Source organism: Poecilia mexicana, unplaced genomic scaffold (assembly GCF_051168715.1).
Source record: "Poecilia mexicana isolate PSO_F unplaced genomic scaffold, ASM5116871v1 scaffold_2, whole genome shotgun sequence".
Classification (NCBI taxonomy): domain Eukaryota; kingdom Metazoa; phylum Chordata; class Actinopteri; order Cyprinodontiformes; family Poeciliidae; genus Poecilia; species Poecilia mexicana.
In genome coordinates this window covers 48,737,100-48,753,896 of record NW_028263371.1, presented here as the reverse complement: position 1 = coordinate 48,753,896, position 16,797 = coordinate 48,737,100, and the positions used below count along the sequence as shown (strand labels likewise).

The 16,797-nt window shown below is 37.3% G+C and overlaps 1 protein-coding gene across 2 annotated transcripts; it reads right to left on the bottom strand.

Annotated features, from left to right (window-relative positions):
* Positions 1-4,765: 4,765 nt before the first annotated feature.
* Positions 4,766-13,413, bottom strand: LOC106923411 (histamine N-methyltransferase). 2 transcript variants are annotated; one of them, XM_014996418.2, is made up of 7 exons: positions 13,341-13,413; positions 12,412-12,553; positions 10,799-10,851; positions 8,843-8,950; positions 6,579-6,709; positions 6,310-6,403; positions 4,766-5,303 (listed from the first exon to the last, which is right to left on the bottom strand). In XM_014996418.2, exons 2-7 carry the CDS (start codon positions 12,546-12,548, stop codon positions 4,942-4,944), a joined length of 885 nt encoding a protein of 294 aa, XP_014851904.2. In that variant the 5' UTR covers positions 12,549-12,553; positions 13,341-13,413; the 3' UTR covers positions 4,766-4,941. The 2 variants fall into 2 exon arrangements, with proteins under 2 accessions (XP_014851904.2, XP_014851906.2); XM_014996420.2 differs by having other exon boundaries at positions 12,412-12,557; positions 13,341-13,409.
* Between the last annotated feature and the right edge of the window lie 3,384 nt (positions 13,414-16,797).

Sequence of the window (16,797 nt, the reverse complement as noted above, 5' to 3'; positions counted from 1 at the left end):
AGAAGTCATCGTATCTGTTCTGCTAACACAGAAATGTGTTCCTGAACTTGTTTGGTCCTTTATGTTTTGGTAATTAAAGGTTCTTGTCAGAAATCGACAATGGAAAACGTGGTTATCTAATGTACTTTTAAAAAAACAAATACTTTAATTGCCATGAAAGTAGTGTTTACTGTCATAAAAGTGTGAATGTCGTATTATGTATCTTCAAAATTAACAGACAAATGTTTCCCACTTCTGTGACTATTATTTTCTATGACTCTAAGAGGCGCTGTTTTCTTTTTCTTTCTGTTTTTCCCCACGCACCAAGGTCTGGTCTCACTTAATGTCTTCTTTTTTCACCACGGAAAGTTTCGCTATCAACCTTGTACAAAATGTGGATCATCTACCAGGAACACTCCAAAGAGCATGAGTTTCTGTAGTGTAGTGGTTTTCACATTGGCTTTACACGCAAAAGGTTTCTGGTTCAAAACCAGACAGAAACAGATTTTGCATGTTCTCTTCATCACAGGTGTTTACTAAAGGTCAACAAGGTTCTGTGGTGTCATGGTCTGCACTCAGAATCCAGGCATCTGAGTGCAAACCTCAGTTGAAATTTTCATGCGTTGCATCTCACATCATCAACTTTGGAACCTCAAACTGAAACAAAGCAGCAAAGTTCAGTTCCTGTAGTGTAGTGGTTATCACGTTTGCTGAACTTCCTGTAGTGTAGTGGTTATCATGTTTGCTTTACATGCAAAAGGTCCCTGGTTCAAAACCAGACAGAAATGGTTTTTGTAGGTTATGCATTTCTTGGGGTGCAGTGAGACAACAAGAGCCTTCCTCTTTCGTGATGGTTCATTTGCCAATCAACTTCAATGTAGGCTTCTTTGAAATCGAAGTTACTTTACTTCAATTACCAATTGGCAGTTCTATGGCGTAATGCACATGTGTCAAACTCAAGGCCCGCGGGCCACATGTGGCCCCCCCAGCATTTTATAGGCCAATGATTGACTTAAAATAGGTTTTGAGCACGAATTGACTACAAACTACATTTCAACCAAAGGTTTGTAATGCGCTTCCTAACCAGACGCTCCAAAGCGTCCGGACCATAACTCTTCAACACGCTGTCAGCTCCCGGTCAGAAAGACGCATTTAGTTCAGAGTCCATGAGATGATATTCAGATATTTTTTAAATTAATTGATTTCAGTTGCCTCTGAGACTAAATCTTTGCGTAAAGTCTATAATGTCTGCCCATGTGACTTGTTTTTATTATTTGTTTTCTTACCTTGAAATACTGATTTAAATATTGTAATTTTTAAACTGAGCAGTAATTTTACATCCATGGAAACTCAAATGTAATATTTAAAACTTCAATACATAAAATCAGTTTAATTTATTTTTAACATTGTATTTTTATACATTTATGCTAGAGGTGCCCAAGTCTAGTTTTCCAGAGCTACCATCTGCAACTTTTTGATGGCTTCCTTCTCTAACACACCTGGACCATAGACTCATTAAGAGCTTCTACAAAACTGAATGAGGGAAGTCAACCTTTTGTCTGGGGTGTGTTTTAGCAGGGATGCACTCCTGATTTGTACCGTCAATGTGGCCCGTTGAGGGGGGCCAATATGCTGCAGTGGCCCTCAGTGAAATTGAGTTTGACACCCCTGTTGTAAATCACTGAGATCTTCTGGTTCTGCTCTGCATCTCCAGAGTCAGAACCAGCATGAGTTTTTAAATTAACTTTCAGAAAACTGAACAAATGCTTCAAGCAAAAGCCAATTTATTTTAATTAGCTTTTAATGATAAATTGAACATTATTGATTTCACTTGTATTTCATTTTTGTAATATAAGTTCCTTTCCTTGATTAAACCATTGCAGTGTAACGTTTGTCTGATGTTTCATGTCGTCATCATACTCAGCTCTTTGACTTGCCTTTGTACAGAAATGTGCAAAAAACTTAGCTTGCCTGTTGGTTGGGACTAATTATTTCTTTAGTTGTTTTTATATAGTTGTAATTCCACTGCCAAAAGTTTATTGATACTCAAACTTACTCAAAATCAGCTGATGGGTTTTTTTTAAACTCTCAGAACATTTTTTTTAAAAAAGGGTCAATTTTGAATTCCTCTTTTCTTGCAATGTAAAAAGAAAATCCAACCAAATTGAAATTCCTTCTCAGTTATTTTAGACTACAAGAAAAATGACCAACCTCAAATTAACATATTAAATATTAAATTAACAATTAACTAAAGCTTGTTTGTCATTTTTGGTTTCTGAAGAGAACTTCAAACTATCCAAAGATGCACAAACTAGAAACTTAAAACACTGTTCATTTTGAATATTTCCAATATGAGATCGTTTGAATTTTAGATCACAAGCAAGTCAGTGACAGGAATCGTTGTATTTGTCCATGACACGCTGATAGTTTTGGAGCATTGGCCTTCATTAGGACAGCTAGAAACAAAGTGGGAGAAAATGGGACACTTTTAGTTTTTTCTTGTATGGGTATTCTCTTTGTATTTAAATAACTAAAGGAAATTTTTCCAAATTAAAATTTCCACTAATTTATCACAGAAAAGGGAGAAACTGCTTGCATTTCAATTTAACATTTTGTATTTCAATAATGAAAATCAAATTCTATAATGATTTATGAAATACACTGCAGCTACCAAAGCACAGATGAAAAAGAGTGTGAGGGGAAAACATACATCTAAATCTGCCTTAGGCTTTTTAAAAATATTCTGCATTGCTCATTGATCTTGCAGAAAACTGACTTATTATATGTGTCAGCATGAGAATCTACAGTGACATAAATTTGAATCCCATGAAATGGATGACAGGGCTACACATTGGTGGCAGTGGGTTCAATAGTGATCCAATATTCTACCAAGTCTGGACTAAAACACATCACAGGGAACGACACGTCATGAAATTTATACATAAATGTAACTGACTAAATTTAAAAAATGCAAAATGGCTGTCTGACAAAATATGTGTTGCTTTATTTGTTGCTCATTTGTAGATTACACAGTCACCAGGCTAAGACAATAAAAGAGCCATTAGTCATGCTGAGGTGATTTCTAGGTGATGGGCTTTCCTGGAAGTGTTGGGTTTCCAAATCAAGTTTTACTTCATGCTTGTCTGGTGAGAACTTAGAACAATTACTGCAGATTAACCTCAGAGAAAACACAAATTAGTGTTGATTATGCAGTTTAGGGTTAAAATTATCGGGATGTCAATTTTAAAGCACAGCACAGTGATCATTTTCCCTCCAGTAACTATTGTTGCCCTCAGGAGGGTGCCAGAGGTTCACACATCTGCCTCAAGGTCTGCATCAGTAGCATTTATTGAGTTCATTGCAACTGTGGAGGGAAAGAAATTCACGGCAATATAAATAATCCATGTTTTATGTGTCTCACATCAAAAACTCATGAACATCTAAACAGATTCCACATTCCAAGAAAGATCATTTTGTGTTAAAACTAAAAAACAGTCGACGGAAGAATAATGTTGCTGCAGTATGAACGGCTGGTGGTGTTGCATCAGTGAGGCTCAGCAGTTTAGATTATAGCACTAAATGTTAAGACATTGTGTTTCACTGTGTGGGATTGCTTCAAATTGCAGAGACATTAAATTGCCGTTATTTATTGGTTCCAAGTAAAATGATAAACTTCTGAGAAAATGAATTTTTTATGTTTTTAACTGTAAGCCATCAACATCAGAACAAGCAGAAATAATTGCTTAAAAATGATCACTCTGGTGGTAATGTCTTTTTATAATGCAAAGACATTACCAGGGCCTCAATAGTGAACTAACATTTCTATGGTACAAGGAGTTCCTAAGATGAGAATCGTAAAACTAGATAATGCAGGTAATTTGAAGGATTCTTCTTTTCTTCGATTTCAAAGAAAACATTAGTGCTGTAAAATACTGAAGTTTTGCCTTTTTCTGAATATTGTGAGTGTGATTTTTACTGATTAATAGAAATAAAGGTGAGAAATTACATTTTTAATACACAAGAACATGGAGTAATATTTCCAGTAGGCAAGTGCAGTTTCTATTAGATTTTGCACAACACTCTTTAGCAGCACAAACTTGTTCTTAGAGGAATTAAAGTAGAGAAAATTTTACAAAATACAAAAGAAAGTTTCTTCAGCATCTTTATATTGTTCCGTACAACATACTTAAATGAATCATTTTGTCTTTTATCCCCTTCCATGTACCAACAAAACCGGTTACTCACCAAAATAATTTATCATTTATGGTGAAGTTGAATCAAAAATTAAATAATAGAGTATTAAAAAAAAACAAACTAAAGTTCTATGTGATTGTTCAGATTCGTCACTGAGAGACTCCTTATCTGAATTCAGAAATACAAAATTAAAGCTGCAACATAATTTTTCTATTAGCAACAAACCCTGATTATTTTTGCAAGTAAATTAACTAACAGCTAAAGAAAAGGCTCCCAGCAGCAACTGTGTTTTCACTTACCCAGGTCAAGTCCTACTGGAAACAATACTTCCAATCATTTTAAAACATAATGCACAATTACTTTAAGCTTATCTGAATTGATTCTCCATGAAAAGCTAATTGTCCAGTTCTATATTTATTTGTACAGTTGGAATAAAACGCTCCCGGAGAAAGCAGCAGTATAATGGGGTCTGGGCAGCAGCCTGCCAACAGCAGCTCATTACAAACTGTAATGACCGGATAAAAAATCTAGTGTCTGTAACGGAGTAAGAATGATCTTTGATGTCATAATAATACAAGTTTAATCATAAAAATTGAAAGCAATATATTCATTTATTTTACGTTAGAGAACTTTAGAAGTCATAAAACATCAACATGTATACAAAACCAAATTCAATACAGGATAAAGCTTGAAGATACTCAATGTGCTTGAAAGTATTTCATCATCATCTAGGACTAATTTGACCTTCACTCTAGCTAAGATCTGCTTTTAATTTGGCTTATCGATGACTATGACACCGAGGTTGTTGTTAAAGATCACTCTGCCCTCAGACTCCATGCTGCAGTCCGGATGCCGGAGCAGCTCCAACACGCCGTCTTTCAGCTCTGGTGACGCCGTTTTATTAAAATCCAGCACTTCGGTGAGAAAGTCAAGCAGCAGCTCCCCCTTTTCATCTCCCTCCGTGAAACACTCGGTGATATCCATTTGAGATGGCAGGTCAAAGCTGTGGTAGCTCACTCCCTTTGAGTCCAGGAGGCTTTTGATGTCTCCCGTGGTCACGCATTGACTTATTTCTGTATTGCAGAGCTCGTGCCTGTATTTCCGCCACAGCTTCCCCCAGCCGCTCTCTCCTTGAACAGGTGGGTCAGAAACAGTGCTAGCGTCAGCATGGTAGCAAATGGTGACAATGTTTACAGGTGTTTTATGTTGTAGACCAACAGAAAACACTGCGTAGTTCAGAAATAATGCACAGTTGTCAAAATTGTTTCACAAGTGAAAAAACCTGATGAGTGTCATGTGGGTTTATATTCAGACGGTTCGCTGCAGCCGGCAGGACTATGTTCCTGCTGGCTTTGCTTTATCTAAACACACAATCTTATTTCTAAAACAGTCCAGGCTCTGTGAAATTCAACGTTAAACCAAATTTGCAATAGATTCTCAATTGGATTGAGGTTTTCGTACCTCCACCTCAGCCTGAAGTCATCTTCTCTGACTAAACTAGACTCACTCAGCTCTGACCATCTCTCCTGCTCCTGCCATGAATGGTAGGTGTGTTAACAGCAATGTGCTGTGTCTGTATACTCCCACGTAGCATTTTGCATGAAGGCACAAAAGTCTGATTTTTGTTCCTTCTGACTATATCAAATTTGTCGTAATGTTTGCTCCGTCATGTGGAAAACTGCAAACGGGGGGTTTTGTCGTGACAGTTTCTTGGTTCTTCTCACTTTATCACCGCCGTAGTTAATAGCTGTTGTCTCCCTCCTGAGCTATGGATCTTTGAAGCTCCCCCAGAGTCATCTTTGCTCATTCTCTGATTAATGCTCTCCTTGCACAGACAGACAGTCTGACAGTGAAACATAATGCAGTTTGTTTGGGGCATCGGAGTGAAAAAATGATGAATGCCATTTCTCATTTTCCTTCCACCTCATATATTTATGCATATTTATTTCACGTTTTGTTCATTTACTCCATGAAACCCTAATAAAATACACTGACATGTCTGGTTCTCACACAACAAAATGTGAAATAGTTTGCAACTGTATTTCCCCTTGAACAAACGAAGCGTAACAGTTTCCTTCACATCAGCGAGGAATAACAAGGACGGTTGTTAATTTAAATTGACGTCAATCAACTCACCAGACACAAGAATAATGAGAAGCTTCCCATTCTTATCGAGGAGACTCTGGAAGAAGCTGATGGTAGCACCGGGATCCTTCACATAGTACAGCATCTGTCGATTTCACCGCACATAATGAGCCTGTAACTGCATTCATGGAGCACCTAATTATATTGCTATGGTAGACAGATGCCCTAATGGGATTAATTGCTGCCGAGTGCCACCTAATGAATATGACCTAGATGTGTCAGAAATACAGCACGAGGGCTGGCAATACTTCAGCACCAACCTGTATCATGTGAATGAAGTCTGCCTTCTTCGTCGTCTCGCTCAGTTTCCAGCGCTCCTCAAACTCCGAGGCCGTCATCTTGTTCCAGGTGAACTTGATGTAGTTTAGCTCAGGTTTCTGCGACACTAAAACTTAAGACAGATATTTAACAAATATAACAGCTGTTTTTTTTATGTAGGGAGGTATAGAAAAGAAATACACTGAGCTAAAAAGTGTACACATTCCAAAATATCAGGTTTTTATGATGTAAAAAAAAGGAGACCATAACAAATAATTTCCAAACTTGTTCCATCTTTAATGTTCCAATTCACCTTGTGTTATCTGAAGAACACACACATTGGTTAGAAAGAGGAAACAATCTGTCCAAGGCAGCGTACAATCTCCTGTTTGCACTCTCCTTTGAGCTGATCCTTTGTGAAAGCAGCTTTTTATTCAGCTTCAGCATCCATCCTTCTTTGACGGGAGTCTGTCAGCATTTCACATCTCGACTTGGAACTTGTCCACTCTTTCATGCAAAAGTTCCCAAACTGTTGTCAGATTTTGTGGACATCTTTTGAGTGCAGCTGTGTTCATGCCTCCACACAGATCTTCTGTCGTTGTCACATGCAGAACATAAAACTAGCAATTGCCAGAAATTCCTGCTGCTCCTTCATTGTTCACGCAGGCCTCCTGGCAGCCTCTCTGACCAGTTTCCATTCTAGCTTTTCATGAATCTTGGAGGACCATCAGGCTCTCTGCAATGCCACTCTGCTTTTTTGATGTCTGTCTTTACTGTGCTTCGTTATATTTTTTATGCTGTAGAACCTTTTTGCACACTTGGCTTGTTTAATATTCTCAGTTGTAACTTCTCAGTAAACTATGACTGTAACTGAAGCATCCAAATGTGCCAAAAAAATTCCTACAAAGCTACATGATTTTATGTTAATTTGATTAAATATAATTGATGGGAGTTGCATAGTTCTGTATAACTAAATGCTGTAATTAAAAGGTGCTACAGCTGTGTATTTGTTTGGGGATGTGCAATTTATGCTCACTATTTATATTTCTTTTTGCATTTTTTGATAACTTGATTTAATTAATTTGCACCAGATGTTTCTAAATAATTTCATTTTAATTTTACAAATGGACTCTTTTTAAATTTGAAATCTAAAAGGAACCATGCCTTCGCTAAATGTTGATGTAAAAGGTTTTTTTTAATAATCCAAAAGGAACTAGGCCAAATGGAACATTTTCTTGTTTTACAAAGTGAAGTGTAAGCTAATTTTGGAAATTTTGTCTTTTCTCAATTAAAAAAAAGACAAAATTTCCAAAAAGGTGGTAAACACAAAAAACATTTAAACTCAGGTCAGAAATTTCTTTCTCTGTTTGGCTGTTTTGTATCTCATAAATGATGATTATTTATTTAATCATCATTTTTTATTTAAACATAAGGCAACAGATCCCTGTATGTGTTTTATTAATGAGCCTTTATGTTGTACAGCAGGAAACATTAAATCTGAGTCATTCAACTGAATCGAGTGACATTCTACTGGCCCCACTGACTTTTTGGGGTAATGTCAAAAAAAAAAATAAAAAAAGAAAGAAATATGCTTTATGTTCCCACAGTGGGAAAATTAAGGAAAATTCAGGAATAGTGAATGCAGCATTTGTATGGATATGGGATGAAAAAGATCAGTCTGTGATTGTCTGGTGGTGTGGCTCCTTTATGTAAACTTTGTCAAGTTGCAAGAGCAGGTACGGAGGTAAACACATGCCAGAACATGAACCAAGTAAGCGCGCGCACGCACGCACGCACGCACACACGCACACCCGATACGCATCGTTCTCTGCTCATTAAAACCCAAGTCTTACTTCAGCCTGGTTTGTTCCTCTGCTTTGTTCCTGGTCTGTCTCCAAAGTTCAGTCCTAACTGACCATTGATTTTAAGAAGCTTATGGATATCTGGAAGTGCAGTAAAGCAAACTAGAAGCCTTAAACTGCAACTGTGTTAAGCATCAGATTGCAGACAACCAGCCACTTGTCATTGGAAGTATGACAAGTGGTCATTGTGGTTCAATGATCAGCTCTTCTCTAATAAGGGAGCAATGGTTTTATTAATTTATTGATAAGAAGGTTAAAGGCAGCTTTAACATAATGCTTCAGCATTAAAAATACAAAGAATATACCCTTTCCAGCCAGAAAATTAAATATTGAAACATCTTTTAGAATGCACGTGAACACAGACACGTTTTGTAAGAAGAGGGTGAACCTTAAGAAGACTGTACCTTTGTAGTTGTGTAGCTGCTGGCTGCTTGGCTCCACCACCTCATTATCTACTGTCACCCCTGGATGCTTCTTATGTAGCTCGTTGAGCATCTCTAGGTCTATCTCACCTAGAAGAAGCAAGGCAGTTAAAAACAAAAAAAAAGAAAAAGTTTGAGGCAAAATGTTAACTTGTTGAAATCCCTTCGTTTTTTATAATGATGTGTTACAAAAAGAAAACCAAAGAAAAATTGTATCATAGGTTAAATTTTAAATATAGCTGACGTTGCCGTTTCGAAAGCTGTTCAGAGTTGCTTTCGACCTGAAATAACTGGAACATTGACCAACATGTACATTTTAGCCACTTTCTGTTTTAGCTGCTCACATGTGACTGTGTTTAGTGTTCAGGTTTCAACTTTTTGAACAGGTTTGTTCTGTTGCACCACTTAGTAGCAAGTCTCACACATCGTTGAGTTTACATGCAGATCTAGCTTTGAAGCCAAAGCTTTCATACAAAAATGAAACAACTTTTGTTAAACAAATGCTGCTACATCTCATATTCACTTGTGTTGACTTTTAAAAACGCCACCACACTTAGAAATGTAAGTTCATCTTTCAAAAGAAGCAGAAATGCACTTCAGTCAGCATAGAATACAAGACAAAAGAAATTTAAAATATCTTTTTTTATATTTAGCTTTGTGCCCATTTGGAGCAAAATATGAAATTGAATGATAAACTTAATTCCATATCCATAGAGTGTATGTGTTTTAAGCCTGTTTGCTCCAACCTCTGTGACCAACTAATTTGAATTTATAAACTTGCATTCTAAGAATGCCATCTACTGAAGGTAAAAAATGTTGTGTTTGGATTTTTGGTTTTATTTCTGAGGTCAAAATTTGAAGCCTATGTATCTACATCAAGGATGACTACTTACATCTGAATGTAGACTGTCTGCTCCACCCAAATTCTTCCTAGTTGTTTAATAGAGCTTCAATTAAAAAAAAAAATAAAATAAAATAATATATATATATATATATATATATCTTTTAGTGCTTGTATAGAAGGAACTGAAAGAAACACTGTTTATCATGTTGTAATGCTAACAGTAGACGGCACCAGAGCATTTAGTGAATCACTCTGGAGTTCTGCCTCGCAGCTACAACTCATTTATGCTGGATGTGACATTACTTTATAATTCCCAACGCTGGGCTCTTAGGCAAGTCAAATACAACATTACGATGTCACCACAAAAAAAGTAGATTAAAAAGTCCCAATTATCCTGTTATGTAAGAAATACTCAAAGTCACAATGGATTTTGATGAAAATTTTGCGTCCAAATGAAGTAACCTCAAAGTCCACATGAATTAAAAACTAGGGCAGGTACTCTAACTATTATTCTTTCAGTATCATTTGACTAAAGGGAGAAAATGTTGTTCTCTTTCCTATTGAAGGTGACAAGTTGCCACGATGAGAGGAGTAAATTTAAGCCATGGAGCCGATGCGAGGATGCAGTGAATTGTTTTACCTTGCAGGGAAGTTTGTAGTCATTCTAATGGATTTTCAAGTCCATTAGAGAATCCATTATGATACAGAAATGACAGCTCGGGTAAAGTAAAAGGATTGGCTTGGACATAAGTAAAGGGTAGCAGTACTCTGAGGGCAAGTGCTCAGTTTGCACAGGAAAAGAAATGACTGTATTGTAATAGAACCTGGTGCTGTAAAGCTACATGGTGTTTAGGTCATTTTGTCAAACTAATAGTAAATAAAATGGTCAGATGGCGACAAAAAGCCTCCACACTGTCTTTTCTTCTTCTCACAGCAGCCATGAATAAACTCTCCAGGCTCAGCAGCAGCCGACTGATTCGCCAACGTTCCCTCACCTTAGCTATCTGCTGCAGAGGTCATTCAGCTATTTACTGTGTCACGCTGCACATAAGCTAAGTTCAGCGGTGTCAGCGTCATATAGTTTGTGCTCTTACCAGCTCCGCTTCCAACTCCAATGACATTTAGATGGGACTTTCCATCTCCAATGCTGCGGGGAGAGCAGAAAAAGCAGAGTGTCTTCAGAGCAGCGACGCCTTGAAATTCACAGCTTCCAACCTGCCAAATGTGGGTCACATCTTTTTGGGCCTGTAACTGACAATTCTGCCCGACACTCGGGAATGTGAGATGTTCTGATCTAGCGACTGAAGCCTCTGCAAGAACTTAGGCTTTGAATGTCGCTGTGGCGCGTTCTGTCAATCAACGTACATTTTTATTAACTCCATTACACCTTTTAATTAACTTGCAAGTCACATCCCACCGGCTTCCTGACGGATCTGCTTGTGAAAACGTCAAAAAAGAGCCGAGTTTGGTTGGGTTCACTGCAGCACGTCAGTCACCTCCCACAGCCTGCGCTGTTGGTTGTGAATTTTTGGGAATTCACAACCATGCACATACTATTTGACTGGTTAAAATATACATTTAGATCGTCAGCCACGCATTGTTAATCTGTGAAACAGACTTTGGACTTAAGTTTAGTTAAAAGTGATAAGCGCCACAGGTGGTGATTATTGATTCTCACAGGTTTTGTATCTTTCCGATTCATGTCTCTCAGAATATCCCTGCACTCCAATTAATTAGATATTTACTTTTTCGTACAGCAAACTGATACGTTCAAATTACATGCATTGCAATGAAATTCACATATTCCGTTTTCCAACAATAAGTACTAACTTGTGTTTCTTTTACCTACCAGTTGCTTAAAGGTCAAAACCATCTCCTGTTTATGGTTCTCCAGTTAATCAAAAACCCTGATGTCACATCACATGTTCTTCACAGTTCACAGCTGCAGGATTTTAAAAGCCAAGATACAGACTTGTCTCAACTTAATCCTGATCTTCAACTGACAACGAATTGCATTTTATTTCCTTCATCAAATGCATTATTGTTTCAAATTATATTTTGGCACCATTAATGAAGGCTTTATGCAACAAGAAAATACATATGTATTTCACAAACTTAAGTGAAAGGTTCATTTGAACTTTTAATCCGAAAAAATATTAATATATTCTATTCCAATTGTAACACAGCTGAAGCAGCAGACAGCATGTTTTTTTTTATGAAAGTCGGTTCCTATTTAAATTTCAAATAATTTATCTGTGAAAATCACCAACCAAAAGCAAGAAAAGATTAGCAAAAATGACTAACCCATTTAATAAAGTTTTGTTTCTTTCATGCAAATTAATATTTTCCTCTTTCAAACAAACTCTACATAATCATAATAATTTTGTCAAGACATGTCAAAATTACAATTATCTTGTCGAGAAATATTCCTCTACGAAATGTTGTGACGGTGCAGGGGAGGATGGTGAAAGTTTGGATGATTAGTATTGCACTTATCTTTGCAGTTTTCACTGTATTCACAATTCAGTTTTTATGAATTTTTATGTGGAATCATTCAAAAATAATTCCCAGGAAATTCACCTATTCACAGATTTTTTATTTTTATTTTTATTGGGCATGTATAAAAAAAATTCTAAAGAAAATGCAACCACAGACCGTAATATTTTCAGTTGTCCATGTGTTAAATCATTGTTAAATGAGCTTTTACCTGGACAGAATGTCAGGTAGTTTACTGTGGATGAAGTCCCGCATGCATTGGTGTTCAGAGGAGCGCTCCAGAAAAAGGTGGAAGGATCTCTGGTACCTTTCATCATCATGAACCAGACTTTTCAGTGGGGATCCCATGATGCCTGTCTGGACAAGAGGCAATTCATTTAGGTTTATACTTTGGCTGGGCCGTACACTTTAATCAAATTCACTTTACGCTATCTCCTGCAGAGAAGTTAGTCCCTTCACCAGGTCTCAAGACTTCTGCAGCCTCTAACAGGTGTTCTTCCTGTATTTAGTTCCATTTATCTTCCACTCTTCAAAAAACCCTGTCCACGCTACAAAAAACATTCCCACAGGATGATGATGCCACTGTGTTTTAATCAAATGTGTCAGACTCAGCTGTACATCACAAAAAAAGCCAAATAAAGTACAGTCAAGCTTATCGGTTGCAAATTATGTAAAGTATATCACATTTCACTTCCAAATAAAACCGGAAACATGCTGTCCATGTTCTGTATGGTGTTTTAATTTGACTTAAACACCCAACAGTACAAACACAAACATAAGATAACATTTGTCCAATGGGATCTACTATTTAAAACAGAGTCATGTATGGTTGAACGTCACCACACCAAAGCGTATTTCTCCATTATTGGAACGCCAAAGCTGGAAATTCATCTGCCTTTTTCCCTTCCCTGTTTTATTACGACAGAGCTGCCCGTTTATTGACAAAAATGACTTCGGCGGCAGCGGAAACACAGAGCGGCACGCAGGCAGACAGACGCTGTCACGTCCCCTCCGACATAATCATGAATACGAACAAAACGCGTCCGTCCTCCGCTCAGTGAGCGTCAAAGAGAGACTTTCATCGTTCGCTAAGATTCCCGTCATGAGCGTGAAAAGCAAATCGTGACGATGATCACTTACTACGGTCTTCCGGCAGAGCAGCGTCCCGGGGGGAAGGTGGAAGGCTGGAGTGACCCCTCCCACATGTGTCACAGCTTCTTCCCTTTAGGGAGGGCGAAAGGTGGCGGAGGAAATCCGCCAAAGAAAATCCGTCTTCCCAAGGCCTGCGCGCTGTCATTTGTACGTTTAGCGTTTATTTCCAGAATATTATCCTATGAAAGACCTGAGCTTCTAATCTGACTTTACTGCCTTAAATTTCATTGTAGTAGTTTTTGTCAAATCTGAGGGAAATTTCATGTTCACAGGCGGTCCAAGGTTCAATGGGGGCTAGAGCAGAACTTCATTTGGAGCCTGATTTGGAGTTACTTTTAAATTGTGGTGGGATTGAATGGTATTAATGTTTTTGTACATACTTAACAAGGTGATCGATAATAACCTGGTTTTGTTCAAATGTTTTCAAAATATACATAAAAGAATAATGTGAATTGTTTACAGTGGAGTCAATAGAATTGCATCTATTAAAATGTCAAGGCTTGAATGCAAAAGATCTATCTATAAAAATACAAGTTACATAATTTCAAAAGCGTCAATTTCTGTCTATGACACTCTATAGTGAAACCTATGGATAAATATCACAAATAATTGCAATATATTTAATTAAAAATATTGGCTTGTTGACATGTTCAAAAACTGAATAACGTAGTGTTTAATCCTATAAGTCTTAATGTAGCAGTTCAGCCAAATTTGCAGTACCGTAATTACGCCACATTTTGCGCTATCTGAAAAATCCCAGCAGTTTCTGAAAGGGGAGACGTTGCGCTTTCCAGCCAAAATCAGGTTATTATGGTAATTTCACTCCCGCTCTAACAGGGAGTGGCACTTTTAATAGACGGTAAGTTGCAAAAATTACTTGCTAGATAGTTATGGACATATGAGCAAATAAATTTACTCACAGGACATTTAAAGAACTACGTACATTTAAAATAAACAAAAAAAACATCCAGGCGGAGATTTTAAATTTACGACATAAAGGGGTAAGTGGTATACATCTGGAGGATGATCTGCTTTTAGAGTTCCTCTGGCACAGATGGTTTCCGTAAGAAGACCAGTTGGAGAGGCAGCAGCTTGACCCACCGTCTCTTGATAAGTCCAGCCTTCATTCATTATTGGACACAGAGTTATGCTAAAGCTGTTATACTGTTAGCTTCACTCATTTTCATTAGTCCTGCAATTAGCTTTTGAAACATTTGAATTGGGAGTGAAACAAACATTATTTGGGTTCTGAGTTTTCCATACGCTTTAAAAAACTGCCAGGTCACTGTTCATGTCAGACTCGACTTCAAAGTCCTTCCATTAATTACACAGGGTTGCACCATCTTATCTCTTTGGTCTCATTGTTTTCCATGTCACCTTTTCTCTGTCAGACACAAAGTTACAGGGTTAAAAAGGAGACAAAAACAATCCAGGGGGTGGAAAAGTTAGCACTTTTCAGCCATGATCCATCTAATTGGAATGAACTCCCTCCTGCAAATGATGAAAGAGATTTTTAGTCTGACTAACTACGTCTAATTCTGTGCCAGATGTTCATTAGAAGCCACTGTTAAAACCTCCCTCTCTCCTTTTATCTCTGCGTACGCACACACTCTCACACCCATCTGCACTCAATAGAAAAATTACACACACAAGTTCAGCTCACAACACTCAGTTTATCATCGTTAATTAGTCCCCAGGCTCACAGATGTTAGGTGCTACAATGACTGTACAGATGAAATGGTGCTTTGAGCTAAAATTAACCAAACTAACCTGCTCAGATTTACAGTAATTGTTTTATCAGATTTATCTCATCTATTTGTTTCAAATCTCTCAGTTTTGAAATATTTTCTCTTTAACCCCCACACAAGACTCTGGACGACTTCCCTCTGCATTTTTATTTTTTGGTTGGTTTATTAGTTATAGGTTGAATTTCTTAAACAACAAACAGAGATATATATATAAATTCAATTCATATCCATGTTCCAGCTTATCAATTTAATTATCTTGTGAATCATTAGATACTTACATTAATTTAAGATTTTATGTGCATTTTTAAAAAAAAAAGTAAATCTGAAAGTATCAAATATTTATGCACATAATCCTATGGGTGAAAAAAAATTGAAGAATAATTCACATTTCTCTTTACAATTCATAAAAAAGTAATTAAAAAAACACACATACCAAAAGCATATCCGTGGTTGCCAAACACTGAGCAAAAGAACCCAAGCAAAAGAAAACAAACAGGTTCTTCTTCTTCTTTCTTAGATTTTAACGGCAGCTTGCATCCATAATTGTTGCTCTACCGCCATCTGTTGGATCCTAATATCTATAAAACAAACAGGTGTCTGGCTGAAACCAAATTAAACCTCCGTAACGTAAGGTGACCACACCTTTCTCTCACTGCACTGCCCTCTTGTGTGCAAATAATATAACTACCAGATAAGGTCAAAAACACAGGAAAGAACACAGCTATTTCATGTGCAACATAATAATGATAATGATGTGCACAATCAGAGAAATTAGAATAACGAAGCAAGTAACTTTTGAGAGCCTCTAAATGGATGAGGAAGCTTCAGACTGTAAGATAAGAGACAAAACGTATTGATATTTCTCTTAGAGGTTTTTAAGAATTGCTTTACTCAGTCTGAAGCACCAGTCCCTCCTTTACCTCTGTGGAGAATGTGGACACTTTTGAGCATGAAGATAAAAATAAGGTAGAACAGTTGATCATTTACTCCTCCACATCAACAATTGTTTTGGAAAGACAGCAAACGCCGATGCAGTTCTAGGCTCAGAGACACCAACATGTCAGTAAAACAGCTTCAGAAAAGAAAGCTTGCAGAGGAGGCCCACATCACTCCTTTTACTGATATGGGAGGGTGCAGAGAGTGCTGAGGTCCTATGAAGGCACTCACAGAGAGGCTACTTAAGGTTTATTGCATGTTGCATGCCTAACTGCTGCAGTTTCAAGATCAGGATTGCATAATGTTAGAAGTGGGAAAGCTGTTAACTGTGAACCTTCAAAATGGGAATAGCATCTGATTTTAGCTCTTGTTCAACATATCCAGCATCTATTTCAGATAATGTAGAATTTATATAAAAAAAATAATTCCTCCTGACCCTTTAAGTTGTAACATGTAAGTGAAACCTATAGTGATAATATCTGTAGAAACTCTGTGTATTTGGAATACGAGAAGGCTTGATGTTCTGACTTAAAGAGGATATGAATTTCATACCTCTGCCCCATGATGCACAGCTCTGTAGGTACGTGGAGGAAGTTGCATGTTTTGTTTCGGACAAACTTCCATGTGTAAAATAAAACCTCAAAGAAAACCGATCACAAAATTCTTTGAACTCTAATCACTTATGTAGGTGCAGAGAGATGTAACAGGCAGGGAGGTTCACTCACTGCTTCTTTATTTATGAGTTTTATGAAAGAAATATG

Coding starts and splice junctions, on each gene's coding strand:
- LOC106923411 (XM_014996418.2), bottom strand. CDS start 12,548: ATGGGATCCCCACTGAAAAGTCTGGTTCATGATGATGAAAGGTACCAG. Junction 6,404..6,578: donor ACTTCATTCACATGATACAG/GTTGGTGCTGAA, acceptor TGAAATCGACAG/ATGCTGTACTATGTGAAGGA. Junction 5,304..6,309: donor TCTCATTATTCTTGTGTCTG/GTGAGTTGATTG, acceptor CACCTGTTCAAG/GAGAGAGCGGCTGGGGGAAG.